Source organism: Cervus canadensis, chromosome 11, assembly GCF_019320065.1.
Source record: "Cervus canadensis isolate Bull #8, Minnesota chromosome 11, ASM1932006v1, whole genome shotgun sequence".
Taxonomy (NCBI): domain Eukaryota; kingdom Metazoa; phylum Chordata; class Mammalia; order Artiodactyla; family Cervidae; genus Cervus; species Cervus canadensis.
In genome coordinates, this window is record NC_057396.1 from 72,591,528 (window position 1) to 72,613,671 (window position 22,144).

The 22,144-nt window shown below is 37.7% G+C and overlaps 2 protein-coding genes across 2 annotated transcripts; both read left to right on the forward strand.

Annotated features, from left to right (window-relative positions):
* The first annotated feature begins 4,386 nt into the window (after positions 1 to 4,386).
* On the forward strand, positions 4,387 to 5,355 carry LOC122449346 (olfactory receptor 4C16-like). The gene has a single exon (XM_043480861.1). It carries the CDS (start codon positions 4,387 to 4,389, stop codon positions 5,353 to 5,355), a length of 969 nt encoding a protein of 322 aa, XP_043336796.1.
* A 6,771-nt stretch (positions 5,356 to 12,126) lies between these two features.
* Positions 12,127 to 13,059, forward strand: LOC122449347 (olfactory receptor 4C46-like). Its single transcript, XM_043480862.1, has one exon. The coding sequence runs from the start codon at positions 12,130 to 12,132 to the stop codon at positions 13,057 to 13,059; it is 930 nt and encodes a 309-aa protein (XP_043336797.1). The 5' UTR covers positions 12,127 to 12,129.
* Positions 13,060 to 22,144: the final 9,085 nt, after the last annotated feature.

Sequence of the window (22,144 nt, forward strand, 5' to 3'; positions counted from 1 at the left end):
ATTCCATGAAGAAAACCTCAGACTTATGTCACTCCACACACCTGCCAGTTCATGACATTTGTATAGTGCAAGGGTTTGCAAATGGCCACATCGTGATTGGTATTATTTCATGCATAAAACAGGTGAGAAACAATCTTATTATATAGCACTAATAATATAATAATAACCTGGTGCACTGGGAAGACCCAGAGGAATCGGGTGGAGAGGGAGGTGGGAGGGGGGATCGGGATGGGGAATACGTGTAAATCTATGGCTGATTCATATCAATGTATGACAAAACCCACTGAAATGTTGTGAAGTAATTAGCCTCCAACTAATAAAAAAAAATAAATAAATAAATAAAAAAAAAGAAAAAAAAAATAAAAATATAAATCACACACACAAAAAATAATAATAATATTAGCTAAAGCTAATTGTAAAGGAAAGATACATTGTCATTTAGGCTTCATTAAAAACACATAAGGTGTGATAGCTTATGGTGAACGGTGTCAGATTCATGATCTCTGAAGAAGAAGATTGAGTCAGGACCGGGGACCAGGCTTGATCCCTAAAGAGCTTTCGTGTAGCAGAGTTTTATTAAAGTATGAAAAGAGACAGAGAAAGCTTCTGACATAGACTTCAGGAGGGGGACGGAGAGTGCCCCCTTCGCTAGTCTTAGAAAAGGGAGTTAGGTACTTTTTCAGTTGATTATTACAAAAAATCAAAATGATGTCTCAAGGTTGTAAAGATCTTACTAGACCCACTCCCACAATTTACATTTTAAGATGACAGGATTAGAACTAACAGTAGAAAGATATTACCAGACCCACTCCCATAATATACATTTACTCCCATAATATACATTTTAAGATAACAAGATTAGTCAGAAATTTCTTCTTAAGGAGAAACAAGCAAGATGCATTGTTATATTGACTAAGACATACAGAAAAAAAGCATTTGTCCTTTTCTCCTTGAGAGCACCAGACCCCCTTCTCCTCTTTGGGGACCCCAGACTTCTTATCAACCTGCCTAGGGATTGGCTGTCTCTGTAGTTACTACTATCATTTTTATACTTATTTTACACTTTAAGAAGTAGAAGTGTAGAGTGCCTACCTCAAATCAGGCAGCTAAAAAGGGCAGAGCTAAGATTAGTTTAGATTATGCTTTTTTTTACTTCAAATATTTAATTCATGCCCTATGTCATTATTATCATGTCCATTGAGTCCGTGATCCTATCTAAATATCTCATTTCATTGACTATATTATAACACACTTTTCTGATCTGCTAAGTTAGAACACCAGGAAGGATAATTTAGGTACTAACAGGTAGCAGAGTTGTTTCTGGATGACCCACTTTCTTTTTAATGAATAACTTTTTTTTAATACATTCCATAATTTATTTAACTCATCCTCTTTTTTTTCCTTTTTTTTCCATTTATTTTTATTAGTTGGAGGCTAATTACTTCACAATATTGTAGTGTTTTTTTTTCATACATTGACATGAATCAGCCATGGATTTACATGAATAACTATTTTTATTCTTTCTTTCTTTCTTTCTTTTTTTTTTTTTTTTTTTTTTTTTTTTTTTTTTTTTTTTTTTTTTTTTTTTTACCTATTCTCTCTATCATTCATTTGTTTTATTCCTCTTTTTCCCTGGTAAGGTTGTTCAGTGTGAAGAAGCTAAGAATTCCAAATACTTGTTTATGTGTGATTAAAGGGCATGAGAAAAATTAACTTGTTTTCCTAATAAGCTAAATAGACAAATGAAAGCTGTTTATTACATATGAGATGTTTCTGACTAGCATAGTGGGGAAAACTTTAGGGAGAACACTATGAAGCCAAAACCTTATGTCATTATTTCTTAAAATATTCCCCCTGGGATTCAGAGAAGAGCATTTTTTTCACTGCTCTGTGAAAAGGTTGCTATCAAAAGGGATGGTCAGAATCGACACTTACTCACTGTCCTCTAACAGGTAGGTGAAAAACAGTTTCCATGTTTTACTCTAGAGGTGTAATTAAAAATTAGCCATCACAATTTTCTAATATATTTCCATATCTGTTTTGAATGCACTTTTTACCACAAAACTCTGCAAAAGAAATAGTTCTTTTTTTTTTTTTAAGATTTACTGTTAATATAAGAAGTAAATGAACACAAACAAGGAAAAATGATGTTATGAACTCAATGAATCTTGACATGTTAAAGCTCATTATTGTCATTAAATAATAGAGGAATGCATTTCATGCGTTATTGTTTTCATTACAAATTCTAGAGACAGCAGAGTGTGAGAAAGTTCATACGTACTGTGGATGTAGGTAGTGTGACAAGATGAACCCTCACTGGAGCCAGGAGTCCTGGGAATAAGCATAAGGCTCGTGGAGACAGTGACCCCCACAGAGCTCTGGGAGAAGAGCAACCCTTCCACCCCCATGTGACAGCGTTGCACAGAGTACTGTATACCACAGTACAGAATCATCACTCCTCATATTCTCCCAAATAGCACCACAAGTTTTTAATTGGCACCTTCCACATTTCAAAGGTTTAATTTGAAAAGGTGAATACCTAATTCTCAGAAAGCTTTTGGAAGAAACATGGCCATGAAGACCTGAAAAGAATAATTAAGGTGAAAGGTAATGTGCCCTTTCTGTGGGATGAGCGCTGCTGAGAAATGCTGGGTGGAAATGTTCCCTTTTCGTCAACACCTGTACCTGCCAGTGTTCTTCCACAGTTGGCCTTACTTACCCTGGTCCTCCACCAGGCACCAGTTCTATGTCTAATACGATCTGAAAAGAAAAGAAGTATTAATTTATCAATATATCTATAAATAAATAAATATATATATATATGGCATGAATAACGAGCACCTTGGGGGCACTTCTGACTCGCAGGCCGGCTGTTTTCTAAGGTGTCTGTGGGTCAGATAATCAGGAATCGTGGGGACAGAGTGAGGAGCTCAACGAGGGTAGATTATATACTCTTTTACTTGGACTATTGAGTGATAAATAATCTTCGGACAATCTGTTAAACTTTTCACAAAGAATGGCAAGTTCTGCAAAGAAATAAAGTGAGTGTAGAATTTCCTCTAAAGATGGACATCTAGGGCAACTGAGTCAGGGGGAAGTGGACAAAGAGTCTCCTTAAATTAAGCGATGCTTCTCCCTGTGGCCTCTGCCGTAAGATAGCTCTTTAAACATGGAAGAATCTGCCTAATGTTAACTAGATAATCTTTCACCCTTATCCATTTTTCAGCTTTGCCTGCCTGCTTTTCTTTTAGCTCTTCTCTCCCAGCTCCCATGTCAAAAGATTATCTCTTTATTTTTAACAAATATAGTCATTTTAAATTTGTAACATCCATTTGAAGAGTAGAAGTGAAGACCGTATCTATTGAAAACCAGTATTGCTTCTTTTTAAAAGTACATCTTCCAGTTTCTCCTTCTTTGGTTTTTTCTGAGACTTGCAAATTTTCAGACACTTGAACAATACAAACTCTCCTGGGAATAAAACCATGATTGGATCCTATACCAACCATCTGATGACACACAGCTGTCTCCCAAAATTATTCCAGATTTAAGATACTTAAGAGAAAAATACTAACTTTTGAGTAATAACCCACCATCCTTCATTTAATATTGTAACTTCAGGAATTCTGAGTATTCTAAATAGTGTTTTTAGAAGTTGGAAGAAAAGATAAACTGGGATATATGAGATAATGGCATATGAAATAATGTTTACTTCTGATTGTTAGTATTTGTCTAATACAAAATTTCACATTCAAGATGTTAACAGCAGATAATTTAAAGGGTATATTTCCTGTTCCATTGCTCAAGCTGCAACAATTGGAATAAGAGTTCAAGGAAGAGGTAGAACATATTAAATATATGTATACACATATATGATTGTATATTTCTATGTATAGCAATTATGTGATACATAAGTGTTTATGTATGATGTTTTTAACAGAGTTAAAGGTGTAGTGTGACTTTATATCATGAACCTCCATAGGCAGTCATGTATATCCTAAATCCCAAGTGATATACCATGAAAAACACGTGCCATAAAATTTTTGAAAATGACAAATGAAAAAAATTACAAAGACATATCTCTTAATTATGCATTCAACACATTGGAAAATTTAGTCAATAATGATATCAAACTTAGCAATCTTTCTAAAAAGAAAATCTTACAGGAAATTATTACTTTCAGAAGCTTATTTGAAACTCACAGTAAACCTTTGCAGTGACCATTAAAAATTATCACACAAAGTGTTAACATGAGTCATAAAGAAATCACAGGTACAATGGCCTCCAAAAGCAATATTTCATAATATCATGTAACATCCTATGAATTATTTCCTTATTTTTTGCAGATTAATCATTTTGTACTCATCTCTTCTCCTCTTTCACGAAATCATGCAGCTGAAAAATAATGTGACTGAGTTTATTCTGCTTGGGTTGACACAAGATCCTGTTAGGAAGAAAATAGTGTTTGTCATTTTCTTGATTTTCTACTTGGGGATATTGCTGGGTAACTTGCTGATTATTGTTACCATCAAGACCAGCAGGGCACTTGGGAGTCCAATGTATTTCTTCCTTTTCCACTTATCCTTATATGATGCCTGCTTCTCTACTTCCATAGCTCCTAGGATGATTGCTGATGCCCTTTTGAAGAATGCCACTATCTCTTTCAGTGAGTGCATGATCCAAGTCTTTACATTCCATTTCTTTGGCTGCCTGGAGATCTTCATCCTTGTCCTCATGGCTGTTGACCGCTATGTGGCCATCTGTAAGCCTCTACACTACACGACCATCATAAGTCATCGAGTCTGTGGTGTGCTAATGTCCCTGACCTGGTTGGGGTCCTGCGTGCATTCATCAGCTCAGATTTTTCTAGTCTTGACTCTGCCTTTCTGTGGTCCCAATGTAATTGATCACTACTTCTGTGACTTGCAGCCTTTGTTGAAACTTGCCTGTACAGACACCTATGTGACCAGCTTACTCTTGGTGTCCAACAGCGGGGCCATCTGTACAGTGAGTTTTCTCATGCTGGTGTTGTCCTATGTCGTCATCTTGCACTCTCTGAGAAACCACAGTGCTGAAGGGAGGAAAAAAGCCCTCTCCACCTGCATCTCCCACATCGTCGTGGTCATCTTGTTCTTTGGTCCATGCATATTTATATATACTCGCCCTGCAACCACCTTCTCCATGGATAAGACGATAGCTGTGTTTTATACAATTGGGACACCTTTGATCAACCCTCTGATTTATACCCTGAGGAATGCAGAAGTGAAAAATGCCCTGAGGATGTTATGGAGCAAGAAGTTGATGTCAGATGACAAAAGATGGATAGAAATTTCAAGATTTATTCAGTGTTTGAACTGACCTAGAAAAAGTCCATAGAGACCATTCTCTTCTTGTTGTGAAGTCATGTAATTCTATCTTCACGTGTGACAGCCACTGCCCTTAAGGTTGAAAGCATGTGTGCACGCAGATACTCGTTAGCGTTGAGTCAGTCTTACGTAGAGGACGAGAGGACAGTAGGTATAAGCAGGCTCTAAAGCCCAGTAGCTTAGATGCTGCGTCTCTATGTCTCTCACTTGCCTGGGATCAATGTCTATGTGGTTTTCATCTAATGTGTTCCCCACCCTTCTTCACCTTGCTGTCTACTGTTTGCTCCTATGTAACCTTGCCCTATAGTCTTATATACACAGCTTAGTATGTTTTTTGTTTTCTTAACTTTTATTAAAAGCTTCTCTTTCATCATATCTATTCAATGCCCTTCAATTAGCCTTTTTCCCCCTGATTAATACTAGATTCAAATAACTGCAGTAGCTTCATGTAGTAAGAGACAGTATATAATTTAGCATTTTTTTTCTTTCAATTATTTATTGTTCACTCCAAATTCTTACCATATGTTTAACCAGACCCTTCCTTCTCAGATGGAAAGTTAACATTCTGAGGTCAGTTTTTTTCAGTCTTAAGAAGGTTTTAATTGTTAAGTTTCTTCTCAGTTTAACATTTTAAATAAAATCTACACTGTGCTCCTCACATGACTGAAGTGACTTAGTTCACGTGCACATTGTGCTCCTGATATGATTTCTTCTAATTTGGGGACAATATTAAGGTTTCTCTTGAATCATACCAATCATGATATTGAAACAATAATGGTGGACTATTATAAATATAGATATATATTATAAAATAAATAGATTTATGTGGGGTTGGAGATAGAGTGTAGACAGTTGATATTAGTGAATTTCAAAATATTAATATATGGAATATGATGAATGAGATAAGTCAGAAGTTATTTATGCTTGAGAAAGAATTATTTATATACACATATATGAATTATGAATTTCCTTTCTTGAAAACGAAAAACTAGAATCAGGAAAAAGTATAGTGGTTTCTGGAAATTCCAAAGGAGAATTAATGGGATGAATAGGTAGCACACAAACCAGTTTTAGCGAAGGAAAATAATCCTGTTTTAGATACTTCAAAGACAACATACAAATGAACAACAGGCATATTAAAGATGCTCAATGTTACTAAGTATTAAAGAAATGCAAGTTGAAGCTGCAATAAGATATCACCTCACAGCTTTCAGAAGGGCCATCATTAAAAACGTCTACAAATGATAAATGCTGGAGAGGGTAGGGGGACATGGGAATTCTCCTACATTGCTACTGTGGATGTAAAATGATACGAAAGCTAAGGGGAACAATACAGAGGTTCCTGAGAAAACTCAATACTGTGTGACCCAGCATACGCATCCTGGATACACAGTAGGAGAAAACCATGGTTCAAAAGGTTACATGCCGCCTGAGGTTCATCACAGTGCTATTTACAACAGCCAAGGCTTGGAAGCAATGTAAATGTCATAACAGAGAATGGAGAAACAGGACACAGTACATATATACAGTGGGATATTACCCAGCAGTTAAAAAGAATGAAATATGCCAGTTACAGCAACAAGGCTGGACCTGAGATTATCATACTAAGTGAAGTAAGTCAGACAGAGAAAAACAAATATCATATGATATGGCTTATATGCCAGAACCTGAAAAGATACAAATAGACTTATTTATAAAACAGGAACACTCAGAGACTTAGAGAACATGATTATGATAACCCGGGGAAAAAGGGGGGGAGGGGAGGGATAGACTGTGAGTTTGGGATTAACATGTACATGCTGCTATATTTAAAATAGGTAATCAAGACCTACTGTATAGCACAGGGGTCTCTGGTTAATATTCTGTAATAATCTAAATGGGCAAATAATTTAAAAAACAAAGGATGCTTGTATGGGTATAACTGAATCACTTTGCTGCTGTTAATGCAACTAACACATTATTGCTAATCAATTGTATTTTAATATGAAATAAAAATATAAAAACAACTAAATGAACAAAAGCAAGGTTGTGAAGTATTGATATAAGAATAAACATAAAAATCATTGAAACATAGTAGAAAGTCCATAAATATACTTAAATAGCTGAAAAGTTTTACAAAGATATCAAAGTAATTAAAGCAGAAATAATATATTTTTCAACAAATTTTACCACATCAATTGGATATCATTATATGAAAAAAAGGAACCTCAACCACTATCTCATGCTATAGACGAAAATTAGCTCAAAATGAGTCATAGATCAAGAAGTCAAAGCTAAACCTATAAAAATTCTGTAAAAAACTACAATCAAGAACTATAAAGAAACTAAAAAGTTGAACATTGTTAATATTTGAAATCTTCTGATCATTAGAGATCATACATTTTAAAAATAAAAAGGCAATTCACAGAGTAGGAAAAAGTTGTGTCTACATTCACATGTACAAAATTTTACATTATATATAAATTTATGTGTAAAATTGTATATGTAAATTCATTTTATATATGATGCATATATATGAAAGAAGAACTATATCTAGAATATATATATATAAATCACCTACAATTTAGTGATGAGAAACCCAGAACTACTATTTTAAATTGCACAGAGCTCTTAAAAAAAAAAAAATTCTGAAAAAAGGTATAGAAATTGCCTATAATATAACATTAAGAATTATCAGCTTCAGTAGTTGTCAAGAAATCAAAGTAATACCTCAATAGTTTATCACTACATACTTCCTACAAGGACCAAAATGATACCAAGTGACAGAGATGTCAAATAATTAACTTTGAAATCAGAATTAATTTCCTGTGTTTTAGGTATCTATCCAGATGTGTAATGTCACTTAGTATTCCATAATGTCTGTCACAACTGTCCCAGACATAACTTATTGAAAAACTTCTCAGAGTTTCTCTCTATAGTCATAGCCTTCTAATGATTGTGAAAAACAAGCTTTGTATTCACACACTTTTAAGTGGCTGCCGTTAGTTTCATGGCCTTGCTGCTCCAGCTCTCAGGAAATCAGTACTGGGTTTCCAGGAATGTTATACTGATAATAAGAAAGAAGTCCTCTCTCTGACATGAGTGCACAGATTAACCACATCGCAGGTCCCAAGGCCGGAATGCTGCTCTCCTTGTCATTCACATGGCATTTGTCCTTCTTAGAAAACCAGGCTCCTATGAAGGGGATTCACCGATTTTAGCTGCAAGTGCAGGGAATACAACTCCCCACTCAAGAATGAGTGTTTCTCAAGCATGTGTCTTCAGAATACCTGCTTCTAAGAAAAAGCCTTTCCATCAAAGCAGATAATTAGTTCCTAGGAGAGAAAAGAGCAGCTATAAGACAAAGTCCTTAAACCTGTATTGGAACCTTGTTAAATATCCACACATGCAATTGAAAATGATTTTACTTGTTATTTACATTTCCAGAGAAAGACTTATCAAGAGTTGAAAGATCCATTTGAAGGTGTTTCCACCACATTTTCTGCCTGCTGCCTTTTGGAGTAGACATGCGTTTTGGAGTAGACCATCCATGGATGATCATTTCTCCATGGTTTTCTATATCAATTGATTCTAAGTTCAAGTTCCAGGTTTTCTGTGAAATTTCATTGACTCTTTAGGCTAGAAAGAAATATGTAAACATATAGATTGATTTATCTCCTATTGATTTGATATTGAGTTCTCTAAATAGCTTCTTTCTGAATGTGTCGCATCTTTCTTATTGAAAGTTCCTCATCCTAAGAGGAGGTCAGTTTGAAGATGGGATTAATTCTGAATACCCTCAAACATCATTAATATCATCTAAGAACAAAAGGTAGGTTCTTCAATAGTGGTAATGCTTAGTAAAGATTGTTGCTTTATGTATATTGTTGTTCAGCTTCTCACTTGTGTCTGACTCTTTGCGACCCCATGGACTGCAGCATGCCAGGCTTCCCTGTCCTTCACCATCTCCTGGAGCTTGCTCAGACTCATGTCCATTGATATGAGTTTACGTATATAGTAATTATGTTTTAACACTTTTCAAAAACAATAGCAATTTTAAAGAATTAAATTTTAAAATTTATTTTTAATTGTAAAAGAAAGAATTCACCTCATTCTTCTGCAAAATGTTGAAAATGACAATCCAAGTGACTGAGCATCTTAGTTTGGGAATTAGAAACCCAGATTAGAATCTTGCCTTTTCCCACCTGCAGCTTCTTGATCTGGGGTGCATTTCTTGCAACCTTATATTTTTATTTCTTCTAATATCAGTGAGAAGACTAACCCCCCTCACAGGCTGTTATGTGAATATAAATGTATCCAGCACACTGCTGAAGACACACAGAGGAACTTTACCTATTTTTATGACTATTTCTCACAGAGGATTAGGAAGAATTGATTTTTATGGCAATAATACAGAAAAAAAAAATAACCCTACATTAAACTGAGGAACAGTCATCTCCAATTTTAAAGAAGCCAAAGAGACCCATATTATGCATAGCAGTTCCTCCAAAGAAGAGTTCTACATATCCATGTTTGGATTAAACAAGTCGTTGTTTGTATCAATTAATAATCATGTTGATATATTTTTGTGTGTGAGGTTTATTTAAATTTTGTTTCCAATGTCATGATTAGTCTTAATTATTAAAAAAAGTATATGATGGCAAAATAAATGTAGGTTAGACAATTGGGTCTTACAAATTTCTTAATCTTGATGAGATTCAATTTTTTCATCTGTCAAATTAAGTTAATGCCATAATTATTGCTATTGTGTGCTATGATTATTTCTGCTATATGGATGGAATGATGCCATTCACATAGATTTATCCCAGATCACTTCTCTACATGGATGACTCCTCGCAGGCAGCTCTGTGTTTGAAAGCTGAATGGTCCATTCCTAATGTACATATTTATTTGTGCACCATTTGCAAACACTTTTTCTTAGCAGTTTACTAATATCACACATTATTTGTGTGTGCCTCTGATTATTTGCGACTTCATATACTAACAGTCCAGAAGTGTACTTGTTGGAAAGGAACCGTCCTTTTTTTTCTGACCCCTCCCCAACTCCCCCATCATTCTCTCCAGAAATAGTGAACTGCAGTTAATGACTGGATGTGCATTTTTCTAGATGGTTTGTAGGCATGAATGTGTTTTTAGAAACGGCAGTGGGTCATAAGGTACAGCTGATTTGTTAAGTGTTACTGAACAGTGTGTGTGTGTATTTCTGCCTCATCCTTTTCCTGTTGTCTGGTCTATCTGTCTGTGTTCACCACTTTGATAAGCTGCCTCCTCTTCGGTGAGTCATTAAATCCAGTCCTCATGATGGGACATTTGCTGATCTTGTAAATAGCTCTACAGCCAGCATCTTTGCACACAGGTGTTTGTCCCTTTACCTGCTTCCTCAGGATAAACTCCTAGAAATGGGGTTGTTAGAGCAAAGGTAGGCCGTTACGTGGAGGGCCCAGGAAGCTTTGCCAGCCTGAAAGTCTCATTGGCAAGGTTGAGAATCCATTTCCTCCCAGCCGTCCCCAGTGGTCACTGCCCAGATGGGCCTGCCCACCAGTATTAACAGCCACACATCTTAGGCTGAGGCTCTAAGCTTAAATTTGCATTGATCTCTGTTTACTTGGCTTGTCCACTTTTTTTCTATCGCTGCACGGTATGAAGTAGCGCTAGTGGCAAAGAACCCACATGCCAAAGCAGGAGACATGAGACGTGGGTTTGATCACTGGGTCAGGGCGATCGCCTGGAGAAGGAAATGGCAAGCCACTCCAGTATTCTTGCCTGGAAAGTCCCATGAAGAAGGGAGCCTTTTGGGTTATAGTCTATGGGGTCGCAAAGAGTCAGACATGACTGAGGTGACTTAGCATGCACTCAACCATGCCATGAATATAGTAATCTATTAAAAGATTGGATTAGGGAAATTTATAAGACAGATGTTAATTTTGTTACAGTCACTCCTGTATCTTTTCATTACTTTCCCATACCAATGCTCTGCTACAATTTGTGTCAACTCATATATAGTCTGATTCTTGTATTCCTTTCAGTCTTGCATCCTCCTATCATAAATATCACACAAATATCTTTACTGGAATTTTATGCAACATTCCCTGTTTCTCAAATCGCTATTCATCCTTATACTCACATTCTTAATTCCCTTACATGGTTTCCCATTTCCTCAGAGTAGCAAGAAAATCCATCAGCCATTCATAACTTTTACATCCATTTTCAACCTCTTGGGCTTAGCTACTACTACATGCTTACTCAGTCATGTCCGACTCTTTATGACCCCATGGAATGTAGACCATTGGACTGCTCTGTCCCTGGGATTTTCCAAGCAAGAAATGGAGTGGGTTGTCATTCACTTTTCCAGGGAATCTTCCTAACCCAGGGATCGAAGCTGCTTCTCCTATTTTTCTTGCATCGTCTGGCAAATTCTTTCTCACTGAACCTCCTGGGCAGCTTTGCTACTGCTATGTTTAAGACCTGATGATTCACATTAGGCTCTGGGTCAGCTCAAATGATCAAATGTGCACAGATGGTCTACTGCTGTGTGTGCATGGGGTTCCTCATGTCTCCAACTATAAACACATCCTAGGAGAGGATTTGAGTTAACTTCAAGAGATCAGAAATATTTTCTTCCTTTATCAAAAGAAAAAAAATACTCTTCAGAATTCACAACTCAATAGAATTTGGCATTTATTACATGGAAAGGATAATGAATTCAAGATTGAGCTAATACAATGTATTTTTTTCAGGTTATGTAATTAACCATAATATAATATACATGGAGAATAGGAATAATGTGACAGAATTTATTCTACTGGGACTGACACAGAATCCAAAGCTGCAGAAAGTCATATTTGCTGTGTTTCTGGTCATCTACATTGTCTCTATGGTAGGGAATGTGCTCACCTTGGTCACCATCACAGTCAGCCCATTATTGGGGTCCCCAATGTACTTTTTCCTGGCTCATCTCTCTTTTATTGATGCTTGTTACTCCTCTGTCAGTAACCCAAAATTGATTGTAGATTCCCTCCATGAAACAAAAACCAGCCCTTTCAGTGAATGCATGACTCAGATCTTTGGGGAACATTTATTTGGAGGTGCTGACGTCATCCTGCTCACTGTGATGGCCTATGACCGCTACGTGGCCATCTGCAAGCCGTTGCACTACACAACCATGATGAACTGGCGGGTATGTTGGCTGCTGATTGGAGTGGTGTGGGCGGGACGCGTTCTTCATGCCGCCATTCAGATCCTCTTCATCTTCCGGTTACCCTTCTGCGGCCCTGACGTCATAGACCACTTTCTGCGTGACCTGACCCCTGTGCTGAACCTCGCCTGCACGGACACCCACACTCTAGGGCTCTTTGTTGCGGCCAACAGCGGCTTCCTCTGTCTGTTAAACTTCCTCCTCTTGTTGGGCTCCTATGTGGTCATCGCGTGCTCCCTAAGGACACACAGTTGGGAGGCGAGGCGCAAGGCCCGCTCCACCTGTGTCTCCCACATCACAGCCGTCATCATATTCCTTGTGCCCTGCATCTTTGTGTACCTGAGAGCAGCAACTACTCTTCCGATTGATAAAGCAGTTACTGTGTTTTACACCATGATAACTCCCATGTTAAATCCTTTAATCTATACCTTAAGAAATGCCCAGATGAAAAATGCCATTAGGAATTTGTGTAATAGAAAAGTGATTTCAGGTGATGGATAGATAAAATGTACAGGAAGCCCAGCGTTGATTCTACTAATGCAAAGGCCAAACGGACATTGCTGATGCTTCCAGCAGAGTACCTATGAGATAAAAGGAAAATAAATAGCCAGTATACATCATAGATTCTGCAGGGGGGAGAAGAAATGGATACAAGAAAAGTCAGGAAAAACTTAGCAGGGGACTACTTTTGCATGTTTGGGACATTCTACCAGGTTGGGACTTAGAGTTTCTAGTTTCACCAGTGTGTGTGTATCAATAAACTCATTCTAATAAAACAAAATAAAGTAAAAAAAAAAAAAAACCCTCATATTTAGCAGTAATCTCTGTAACAATCCAATGAAGTCGACATTGCTACTACCCTCATTTTACAGGTGGGAAAGCAAGCAGAAAGAGGAAAGTTCCCAAACAGAAATATTGAAGATTATTTAGCTGTATTTAGCTGACCTCTCAGATTATGTTCTCAGCTGCTGAGCTGTGTTGCCAGGCAATGATAACAGAAAGGACACATGACTACTTTATTGCTTCCATTTTTTGAGACAGGCACTGTGCTGAAACACACACACATATATACATATATATAACTTTATATATGGTATATAACTAGTTTAGGGGTTCAAACCTATTGGCCATTTAACCTCTAAGGGGTACGTAAGTTATATTACACCATATTTCCAAATTTTCTTGTTGCTTTCAGAATCATTTTGCTTTGCTTATGTCATGATCTTATCCTGATAATCCATCAAAAAGAGTGATGATTCAAGTAAAAGTATAGTTTAATGTCAGACAGAAATTTTGCTTTATTAAATAAATTAAATGTCATACTCTCTGTAATACTTACCTACTTGCTAACAATAGTTTCTGCAAGTAGCACAACATCTGGTTTATGATAAATGCTGAATCAGTTCAGTTCAGTCTCTCAGTCATGTCCGACTCTTTGCGACCCCATGGACTGCAGCACGCCAGGCCTCCCTGTCCACCACCAACTCCCGGAGTTTGCTCAAACTCATGTCCATTGAGTCGCTGATGCCATCCAACCATCTCATCCTCTGTCATCCCCTTCTCCTCTCACCTTCAATCTCTCCCAGCAGATACTGAATAAATCTGTAAATATAAGGGAAGATGAAAAACTCACATAAAATATACAGCAGCATGTAGCATTGCACACCAGGATTTATATTCAATATTACAGCTGGAGCAAGTAAGAAAGGCTCTAATAATTTGCATCATAAATCCAGGAAATGTATTTGGGAATGGATAAAAGTAGAAAGTCACTAACTTTGATCAGCCTGATTTACTGCTATGGACTCACTAAGCAGTGGTGACAGTTTAGTCGCTAAGTTGTGTCCAACTATTTGCGACCCCATGAACTGTAGACCAGTAGGCTCCTCTGTCAGTGGGATTTCCCAGGCAAGAATACTGGAGTGGGTTGCCATTTCCTTCTTCAGGGCACCTTCCCCTCTCAGGGATGGAACCCAGGTCTTCTGCACTGCAGACCATCTCTTGAATTGCAGGCAGATTCTTTGCTGACTTAGCCACCAGGGAAGCCTCCACTAAGCAGAGATCCTGCATTTAATGTAGCAACTGGAGGAGGTAAGAAAGGCTTTCACAGGTTTTTCTTTTGGTGTCTAAGATATGAGTCAAATGGTAACCCACAGTGAACAGCTTAGAAATACTCAAACTGCTTTGGTTTAATACAGAGGATTAATTCATTCCTGGTTAATCAACAGAAATAGACTGTAACATAAGCAAATTCGTTATTGAAGATCCACTCAACCTCCCTGGGAAGGTACAGAGCACAAAGCTGTCATCACAACTGTGAAAGTAAATTTGAAGGGGGTAGTTTGGCATCCTTGAGAAGCTCTGAGATGGCTCTTTCTATATGCCAGCCCTCTGGTTTCTGGTTTACAAATTTGAATGTGTTACGAGTGATTTGATCTTGGGGAACAGGAGCCAAGTAGTGGCACTCAACCCCAACGGCAAGGTAGGCTTAGTTACTGTAATGGGCAGTAGAGTGTAGTGCTATTGTTAATAATTCAGTGTTACTGCCCATTCGGTTGCCGTTTTGATGATGCATGCACCAGATGGTGACCTGATGTACTGTGTTCATCGCTTGTCCCCAGACAACTTGTGTATTTAAACATTACTTGTACTTAAACAACTTATGTCCTTAAAACACAGTGAAAAATGGGAACATCATGAAAACATTAACCAAGAAAGGGGGAAAACTTGAAGAGTAGATAAAGATAAGGAACAGTAAGGGTTTGGGGAATACCCTGTTTTCCTCCTTTGATCTGGCCAATTGGGGGGACCAGGTTGTTTTCCACTTCTCTCGTGCACAAACTCCTCGAATCCTTTTGTGAACAAAGAACTTTGTAAAATATAAAATGGTGGGCTCCCAGACTCATGGTGAGGTCGCTTCCATGCATGGATGCATGGATGGCGGTCTCTCTGGGACTCAGGCGTGCTGATTACTGGACTTAACAGCTGCTAAGAGCCAGATGAAGGTGCTTTACCCCTGACTGTTGCGATTCATTTACTACGTGCTATTTCAAATTCACTTCTTTCTTTTCACTTTGATCCTTGAATGGTACCAGCTTAAATACTTGATAAACTGGTGTTTGCTACCAACCTGTGGACTACATCTTGAATTCTTTAAAGGAAACTCTGAAGCAAAGCAAAAGATAGAGTCAAAATGACAATCAGAATAATCAGCAGAGGAGGACTTATAGTGTTGTCCAGCTGATCATGGTGGTCCTAGAGTGAAATAGAGAGGACCCTTTCTCAGTTCTCAGTTGAACTGTGTCAGCAGAAAAGTTCTAGATTACATAAACAAATATCTAGCTCAAGTCATTAAAAGAGAAATTCATGTCATCAAAATCAATTCCCAGACTTGACTTGAGCCAGTTTTCAGATTCAGAATGCTATGAACAAAATGGGGGATTCAATACCCTTGAAGAAGGACTTTGGTACCTTGCTAAAATTTTATAATGTATCTTTCCCTCAGATTTGGACCTCCAATCTTTTATCAGATTAACTATGCACTGTGGAAAAGCAAATAATCAGATCTTTCAGAACACTGGCTTTGACCTGAAACCTGTTCCAAGAGATCCAAAGCAATACTGTAGTCCCTCAATCAGAGTAAGAGTATATGGAGGTCTGGTGATCAATGGAATTTTAGCTCAGGTCTGTTTACAGTGGGCCCAGTGATCATGGAACCCATGCCATGGTTATTTCCTCAACTCCAGAATGCATAATTGGAATAGATATTCTTAGCAACTGGCAGAAAGGTTTGGCTGACCTATTAAGTAAGAGACATTATGTCAGGAAAAGCCAGTGTAAGACACTGCTACTGTCCTACCTAGGAAAACAGTAAACCAAAGCTGAATCACATCTCTGGAGGGATTGTAGAGATTATTGCCAATGTCAAACCTTGGAAGATGCAAGGGTGGTGATTCCCACAACATACAATTTCAACTCTCTCATTTTGCCAGTTGCCGAAGACAGATGGATCTTGGAGAGTGAGTGGATAATTCTAAGGTTAACCAGCTTTTGTATCAGATGCAGGTTCATCCCAAGGTTAAATTATCAGAACTGCTGGTACCTAGTATGTAGCTAAGCTTCTGCTTTTATGTCTCTGTCAATAAGAACTACCAGAAGCATTTAGATTTCAGCTTGAAAGGCCAGCAGTAAACCTCCATGGTCCTACATCAGGAATGCATCAGCTCTCACCAGAATTGTGTTATGATATAGTTTATAGGGATCTTGGGTGTCATATTCTACAAGGTATCACATTGGTTCATTGTACTGATGACATCATGCTGATTGGACCTACTGATTAAGAAGTAGTAACTGTTGAGGTAATCAGAACACAGGTTGGAAAATAATTTCTAGACACAGATTATTTCAAAAGGGAGTGAATTTATTAAGAGCATGAAGCAGAAATAAGGTAGGCACTGCACATGTAGTGAGCCAATCTCCTGACAGACTAGGGAAAGTCGAGAGCTTTCATGGGTTAGTAGCCAATTTTTACAGCCTCCAGGCAAAGCAAATTCCTGCTGAAAAGTTGGCATTAGGTGATTGGTTTGGGTGCTACAGGGTGACTATTGGGGTGGGCATTTTTGCCTAATCTGAGGTCAGGAAGCCTGCTGGTGATGATCAGGGGGGCTTTCAGCAACAGTTACAATGGGGCTCAGCCAGCTTCGGAGATGACCTCAGTTCTGGGCTCTGCTACTGTGGCCTTGGGGTAGAACTCGATAGAAATTGCTTTAGAGGTTTGGTAAAATATTTCCTGTCTTACAGGGCAATACAAGTTCAGCTAAAATTAGGAGACTCAAACTCAGTGAAATTTCTAGGGGCCCAGTAGCATAGGGCATATCAAGCTATCCCTTTTAAGATTCTGAAGGATCATTTGTTCTATCTGGCTTCTCCTATAACCAAAGATGATGCATAGTGTCCCTAGGGCCTCATTGGATTTGGGAGTCAACATATCTTTCATTTTGGAGTATTAATCTGACTGATTTATAAATTATTCAAAAAGCTGATAGCTTGAAGTGGGTGCTGGAAATAGAAAAGATTCTGCACAATTTGGGCCATCGCATAAGCTTCTGTTCTACTTAGGACAAATGATCCAGTAGATCTATGGTGCTTGATGTGTCAGTGGCAGATAAGAATGTTGGAAACGTCTGCCCTCCATATGTGAATTTCAGTGAGACACTTAGGATTTGGGGAAAAAATACTTGCCATCCTCGAAAGATAACCACTCTCCTTTTGATGAAAAAGCTCGTAGCCTGCTAGTGGTTCTTAAAGGAAACTGAATGCTTCATCATGGGCCACCAAGTCACTATGCAACCTAAGTTTCTGCCATGCACTTGGTATCATCTAATCCATCAAAGTCATAAAGTGGAGTGTGCACGGAAGTACTCCATCAGCAAATGAAGTGATATATACATGATCTGCCCAAGTAGGACCTGAAGGCAAAGTTCCAGAGAGAAGTGGCAAAAATGCTCATGGTCCCCGCTCCCACTGCATTTCCTTTTCTCCCCCTGCCTGCACTATGGATTCATGGGGTCAACTGACTGAGGAATGTAAGACTTCAGACTTCTAAAGGGATAGTTCTGCAATGATCTCCAAGATTGGAAGCTGCAGAAAGGCAACCTCATCCTGAAAATGCCTGAAGCTCAGTAGTGAAGGGAAACCGTCAAAATGGGTGCATTTCAAGGGGTGCATCTAGTTGATTACTTTACTTGGAAGGAGAAATGTACAAATGTACAACATATACTCATTCATAGTTTTGGTCAATGATTTGTTTGAATGGTCAGAGGCTTGTGGGGATGAGGGGTATAGTTGCAAGATTGGTGACAAGAAAATTTGAGGAAGAGGTATATATACACACTTGCTTGAATGGGCAAAAAACATGAAACTCCTTGTTTCCCAAATCACAAAGGTTGAAAATGGAAGTAACAATCCATACTACTCACTGCAGTTAACTATTAGCAAAATTTGTGCTTCCTGTTCCTATTAACTTATGTTCTGTTTGCTTAGAGGCTTTAGTTACAAAGAGAGAAATGCTTCCACCAAGAAGTACACAAGATTCTGTTGAACTGAGCACTGAGTCAGTGATGCCATCTAACCATCTCATCTATTGTCCCCTTCTCCTCCTGCCCTCAATCTTTCCTAGCCTCAGGGTCTTTTCAAATAAGTCAGCTCTTTGCATCAGGTGGCCAGGGTATTGGAGTTTCAGCTTCAGCATTAGTCCTTCCAATGAATATTCAGGACTGATTTACTTGAGGATGGACTGGTTGGATCTCCTTGCAGTCCAAGGGACTTTCAAGAGTCTTCTCCACCACTGCAGTTCAAAAGCATATATTAGTGAATTTCAAAATATTAGTAGATTTTATCAATACATGGGACAAACCAAAAATTATTTAGACTTGAGAAAGAATTATTTATACCATATATGTGAATTATGAATTTCCTTTCTTGAAAAGGAATACACTTTGGAAGCAGAAATATATAGTGGTTTATAGGAATCCAAAAGAGAAGTAATGGCATGAATATTAGAGCACAGACCAATTTTAGGGAAGGGAAATAATTATGTTTAATATTGTGATGGTGGATAAATGATACAATGCGCTGTGTCAAAACTCATAAAACTATATAACAAAATGGAAAATTATGTCCTTTATTAAGCATGTATCAATTTTGGTCATCAGTTTTAGCAAATATACCACACAAATGCAAGATGTCAGAAAACTGGGAAATTGAGAGGGATACAGAGTGGGTATTTGTGAACTGTCAGTATTTATTGCACACTTTTCTGTGAACTTAAAGCTTTTCTAAAAGTAGCCTGTTTAAAAGTTTATTTACCCACGTGGTTCAGTGGTAAAGAATCCATCTGCCAAGCAGGAGACACGGGTTCAATCCCTTGGTGGGGAAGATCCCCTGCAGAAGGCAACCCACTCCGGTGTTCTCACCTGGGAAATCCCATGGACAGAGGAGCCTGGTGGGCCACAGTCCATGGGGTCACAGAGAGTCGGGCACAGTTTAGTAACTAAGTAGCCAGCAGCAAGCTCAACTTCTCTTTACAATATTTAAAATATTTTATTTGAATTTTTATTTAATTTATTCTATATGTGCATATTTTATGAAGCTACATATTAATGCCCACAAGTCCTCTTCAGCTTACCCTAGGAAGCTACACAGATATCATTAATGAACACACTGCCTCTTGTTTAGTGGCATGGTATGGCATCACTTGACAAGATAACTCTGAATGCCTTTTGAGCATTAAGAATAGACACAAGGATGTTGTGGTGGATGCCGTAATAATCTAGAAAAGAGACTATGATAGTTTGAACCAGGTGAGTAGCAGTGTGTGGTCAGAAAATGTCTGCTATGAATTCAGTTTTAGTTTTTGATGGGAGTGCAAAATGGCACATTCACTTTGGATAATGTTCTAGATGGTTAGCATAAAGTAAACATACACCTAGCATATATTCCAACAATTTTATTTTTAGCCAAATATCCTGGAGAGATAGTATGTTTTCCAAAGCTTTGTACTATTATGTTCACAATTGCTTGGTAGATAATAGACAAGAGACTGCAATAATCCAAATATATATTAATAAAAGAGAAGGATAGAAAGAAAGAAAGTGAGGTCACTCAGTCATGTCTGACTCATTGTGACCCCATGGACTGTAGCCTTCAAGGCTCCTCCATCCATGGAATTTTCCAGGCAAGAGTGCTGGAGTGGGTTGCCATTTCCTTCTCCAGGGAATCGTCCCAACCCAGAGATCGAACCTGCGTCTCCCCCGTTGCAGGCAGACGCTTTACTGTCTGAGCCACCTGGGAAGCCCCAAAGAGAAAGGTAAGTTGTAATAAAAACATAAAATTAAATCTTTCTCAGCCATGAAAAGCAATGAGTTACTGATACACACATCACTGATTAATTGCAAAAATATTTTGTTCAGTTGAAGTCTTGTTGGATGCATGAGACAAGTGCTCAGGGCTGGTGCACTGGGAAGACCCAGAGGGATGGGATGGGGAGGGAGGTGGGAGGGGGGATCGGGATGGGGAACACATGTGGATCCATGGCTGATTCATGTCAATGTGTGGCAAAAACCACTACAATATTGTAAAGTAATTAGCCTCCATCTAATAAAAATAAATGAAAAAAAATAAAAAAACATTAAAAGAAAAAATATTTCCTTATGATTTCAAATGTATTGAACCATAGAACAGGCAAAACTATCTATGTTGGAAAAATAAAACAAAACATTGATTTAATATAAGGGGTAAGGGACTGAGAATTGTTAAGGAGGCAGCCTGAGGAAAATTTCTGGTGTAAAAAAAATTGTTAAATCATTTGATAAGTACTAGGTTCCCACATATAATCATTTTTATATATTAAATGTTGGAAAAATACACAATAATATGCTGGAGAATTTTTTTAAAAATTTTAATTGGATAATCGCTTTACAAGATTGTGTTGATTTTTGCTATACAACAATGTAAATTAGTCGTAAGTAAATGCTATCCAATAGTAATAGCCAGTTTTTGGTAATTTTGTTTCCTTTTTGAAAAAAAAAGTGGATTTTTATTATTTTCTTTCAGTAACTTCTTCATCCTTAAAGACTTACATATTTTTAATGAAAATTACTGTTTTATCTATTATTTACTTTTCCATCATAGTATACTCATTGTCACAAATTATTTCAGAACTTCATAGAGCATTATTTTAAGAGGCACATAACAATTTTTTTAACAGAGCACAACAGCGTGTTAGTCATTTGTTTACTACTTGAATTGTATATTGCATTCTATTTGTGGACTTGCTGAACATTGTTGCATGAAATGATTTTTTCCCACATTTATTATAATTTGTATAGCAACATCATATTCAATTAGTTATATTCAACAGTGCCTGAGACTCGTTAGATATTAACACTGATCCTCTTCATACTTTTCTGTGTGAGATTCAATAACTCTTTGATATACTATTCTGGATGACCAAGGTATGCCTTGACCTTTGACCCAGACTGAAACTTTGGAGCCCAGGATGGTAAACGGGGCTCTAAAGATGTTCAACAGTTGGAAAAAGGAAGCCAAGTTTCCAGATAAGGAGCCAGTTCTGCCCTTACTTATTACGGGCTATACCACTAAGGAACAGTGCGTTCAAAGTAAGTATGGAAAATATATCAGAAAATTATGCTAGATTATTTTGTAATGATGCCTCTCTGAGTAAAACATGGAAACTATTCTTCACTTGCCTATTAGAAAACACTCAGAATTACTGTCCATTTGGATCATCATTTTTAATAGTAGTCTCTTCACAGGGCGATGAAAAAAAAGTGCTCCTGTCTGCATTTAAGGGGGGACGGTATCTTAAGAAACAATGACATAGGTTATTGGCATCATAGAAAGTATGTTCCCCACTATGCCAGTCATAAACACCTCATATGTAATAAACAACTTATTTGTCTCTTTAGCTTATAAAGGCAGCAAGTTAATTGCCTCATGTTCATTCATCAAATACCGACAAGGGTTTGGAGCTCTAGGTGCTTCACACTGAGCAACATCACCAGGG